The sequence below is a fragment of the Zea mays genome, chromosome 2, assembly GCF_902167145.1.
Source record: "Zea mays cultivar B73 chromosome 2, Zm-B73-REFERENCE-NAM-5.0, whole genome shotgun sequence".
NCBI lineage: Eukaryota > Viridiplantae > Streptophyta > Magnoliopsida > Poales > Poaceae > Zea > Zea mays.
The window spans coordinates 180,462,705-180,466,266 of record NC_050097.1 but is presented as its reverse complement, the minus strand read 5'-3'; the positions used below and the strand labels follow the sequence as shown (position 1 = coordinate 180,466,266).

The 3,562-nt window shown below is 48.7% G+C and overlaps 1 protein-coding gene across 1 annotated transcript; it reads right to left on the bottom strand.

Annotated features, from left to right (window-relative positions):
• Positions 1-761: 761 nt before the first annotated feature.
• On the bottom strand, positions 762-2,526 carry LOC100383745 (uncharacterized). Its single transcript, NM_001176381.1, is given in 2 exon segments — positions 762-1,877; positions 1,985-2,526. Coding segments are annotated over 2 exon segments (1,431 nt in total). The 5' UTR covers positions 2,478-2,526; the 3' UTR covers positions 762-939.
• Between the last annotated feature and the right edge of the window lie 1,036 nt (positions 2,527-3,562).

Below are 3,562 nucleotides of genomic sequence, written 5' to 3'. Positions count from 1 at the left end.
TTAGTTCAATTGTACTAATAGCAGGGGAATGTTAAATGTCATTTTTGTCTTCTTATGAGTCATTTAGTATATTCTTACTATTTTTAGCCTCTAGAACCAAACATGTTAGAGACTAAACTTTAGTCTCCTAACTAAACTTTAGTCCCTAGACTAAGGGCCCCTTTGGCAGGGCTCTGGCTTCTCCAAAAACGGCTTTGGCTCTGGCTCACGAGGTGAAGCCACTTCTTTAGATGAGCCAAAGCCATTCTGAAAAATCATTTGGCAAAACGGTTTATAGGTTGTTTTTTAGAAAGACCCTTGTATAGTTTATCTCTCCTGTACGTGGCTAGGGATTGAGGGCAGGACCCAAAAAAATAATTTGGATTGGTGGGAGGGCTATTGTGCAAAAATGACGTGAGCTGAAGCCGGGTGAGCCACTTTTTTTGGCTCATGCCCTCTAGTTCATTTTGGAAAAGCACTTCACTGGTGAAGCCATTTAAAAAAGAGGTGTTTGGCACAACTTTTGCATGAGCCAGAGCCGAAACTGAAAAATAAGCCCTACCAAAGGGCCCTAAAGAAACCAAACATGGCCTAAATATCAATCGTGTGCTCGTTGAGAAATATTTTAACTTTAGGATGACATAGACTGCATATCAATCATGTGCTCGGTGAGAAATATTTAAGGCCGCCATTCATCCACTCAGATCGTCTGTTCGGCCGTTCAATGAATTATAAAGCCTGCTGGTCATGAAGGTGACGACAGAAACATTTTGGTCTCTTTTGGGGACACAAATGAACTAGTACATCGGAAGCAAAACAGAGTCATTACTATCAACTTGAAACTAAAACTGAATCTCGAAGAAAAGGGTATTGTAATATAAGGATGGGGGGCCATCATAACCATTTTGGCAGATCGAGTTACTTATATATTATCCTATTTTCTTATGCCTTTATCTGGCGCTAACTGCCATTGATTCTGTCCATGAATAAGGTGAGGTTCCTCTTGGCAGCACGCATTGCCTCACCCGCCGTGACTGTTTCTCGCAACGCATTCACCTTCCGCTGCAGACGCCGTCCATCGTCGCCTTCCATGACTCTCTCGATGCAGTCTTTCACATCACCCTGTCCACTGGTGGCCAGCTCCACCCCGACCTTCCACACGTTAACAACGTAGGCGCAGTTGACGAAATGGTCTGCGGAGACAGGGTAGCAGATCATGCGGACCCCTTGCCGCACAGCTTCCAGCACCGAGTTCCAGCCGCAGTGCGTGACGTAGCAGCCCAGTGCCTCGTGTTTCAGAACGTCCTCCTGCGGCGCCCACGAGACGATCTTGCCGCGGCCGGAAACCTTCTCTGCGTAGCCGTCCGGGAGGCCAGCTCGCCACGACGGGTGGCTCTTGAGAACCCAGAGGAACGGCCGGCCAGACGCCTCCAGGCCACGCGCGAAGCCCCTTATCCTGTCAGGCTGGATCGGCGCAGCCCAGCTCCCGAACGACACGTATATCACCGACCCGGGGCTCTGCTTGTCTAGCCAGTCCATGCAGGTTTTGTCAGGCTGCCACATGGTGGCCGTCTTCTTTGAGGCGTCGGCGTTGAACAGCAAGGGCCCAACGTGGAGCATTATTTGCTGCTGGTCCTGCGGCAGATATTCGTAGTCGTACTGCTGCTGGTCGTCAGGTGAGTCGCCGCCGGCGCCGCCTTCCTTGGAGATGGAGTTGACAAGGATGCAGCGCAGGCTCTTCGCACGGTCCAGTGCCTGGAGCCAGAAGGAGATCCTTGATTTCTGGGGAAGCGCGCTGTCGAGGAGCCATGGAAGATCTTTGAATCTCAGCTTTAACTTCGCCGGCAATATGTTGAGATCTCCAATGTTCTTGGTTCCGTCTGCTGGCAGCAGGGTACCTAATCCGTTTAGTTTGCGTTAGCACAACACAAGCTTGTATTAATGAATATACTCCAGCATATATACATGCATGACCATTCTCACGAGAAGAATGCTCTAGGAATACCGGATTCCGAGACGAAGCCCTTGGCGATAAGCTCCGGGATGACCGCCACGGTACGGTACGTGGCCACCATCCCGACCCAGAAGCCGACGACGGGCAGGCCGAACCGCGCGGCCACGGGTATCGCCCACGACGCAAGGAGGTCGACAACCAGGCACGAGACGCGGCGGCCGGCACCTACGCCGCGCCGTGCAGACTGCAGCATGCCCTCCAGCTGGGCTGGCATGCGGTGCTCCATGGCGTGCAGGAACATAGCGGGTCCGGGGGGCTCGTCGCTGCCGTCTTCGTCCGCTACTCCGCAGGGTATGGACACGAGGGCCACCCCGGCGGCGGAGTACTGGCCCATGCGGCGGTGGATGAAGTCGGGCACGGCGACGGTAGCCGAGATGCTGCCGTGCCCGCGGTCCACGATGGCGCGCGCCAGGTGCAGCATCGGGGTGACATGGCCCTGCGCTGGGAACGGCACGACAACGATCTGCGTGAGCTCCGCAGCCATGCCGCCGTGCTCTGTGGTCGTGGGCCTTATGCGGTTTCTCTCAAGAAAGAGGGCAGGATTTAAATACCTACGAGGCCGTGGATTGGATTTTATATGTCTCGTATTTTCGCTTCGTCGTATGAATGACCAAAGTGTCTAGAGATATTTTATTATAATGTAATGTCAATAAAATAATGAAAGAGATAGCATGAATAGATAGAGATATGTTATCAAGATATTGCACCAAGCGCCAGATAGGCAATGTGATTTTATCATCGTTCTATCTATCTATCTACACTATCGATATATTTATACAATATTAGCATATGATCTGTGCTAACACTACGATTCTAGAGAGAAAGCAGAGGTCGATGGTGACGACGGCACGACTAAAGGGAAGAAGAGCGAGTGAGAGGAGAGGCTAGGGGTATCGGGGTCGCAGGCCGGGAGAGGAAAGGAGCAGAAGGATGATCCAAAACAATATTATTCATTGAATTTAAGTGAGTAAGAGAAATAGTTATCCAGCGATCTGAACCGTTGATTTTGATGATGTGTAAAATTTGGATGCAATTTGTTTGGATGTGGAGTGATTTGGTTGAGTGTGTTTGACAAAGTTTAAACTAGTGAATTATATAGTGGTATAGATGATTGTATCAAAATCTATCTATCTGCCTAACTATATCAAATATTAAATATTAAATAGTGAAAAATTATTTCTTCCATCTCTTACATAATCTATCTATCTATATATCTACATCTAATATATATACTAATATTATATTAAAGATAGAAAAATTCTTCCGTCTCTCACCGTCCTTCTTTCGGACCGTCTGTCCATTACTATTCTTCCTTCTCGGTCCGGCATCTTCCATTTATTTTTCTCGTTTGGAGTTTAGAGCTATACAATGACACATGTCATGGTTTGACCATCTGGCACACGGCGCACAAGTGGCCATATGTGGGCCATGTGGCTTGTTTTTATGGGCCTTGATTTTTTTTAGTTTAGGTTGGGCCAAGTCCAGTTTGATCCATGAAAAATAACTACCTCATTATTATTGACATGATCAGTGTACAATATATTTGTTGGCGTTTCGACCCCGGGGGTC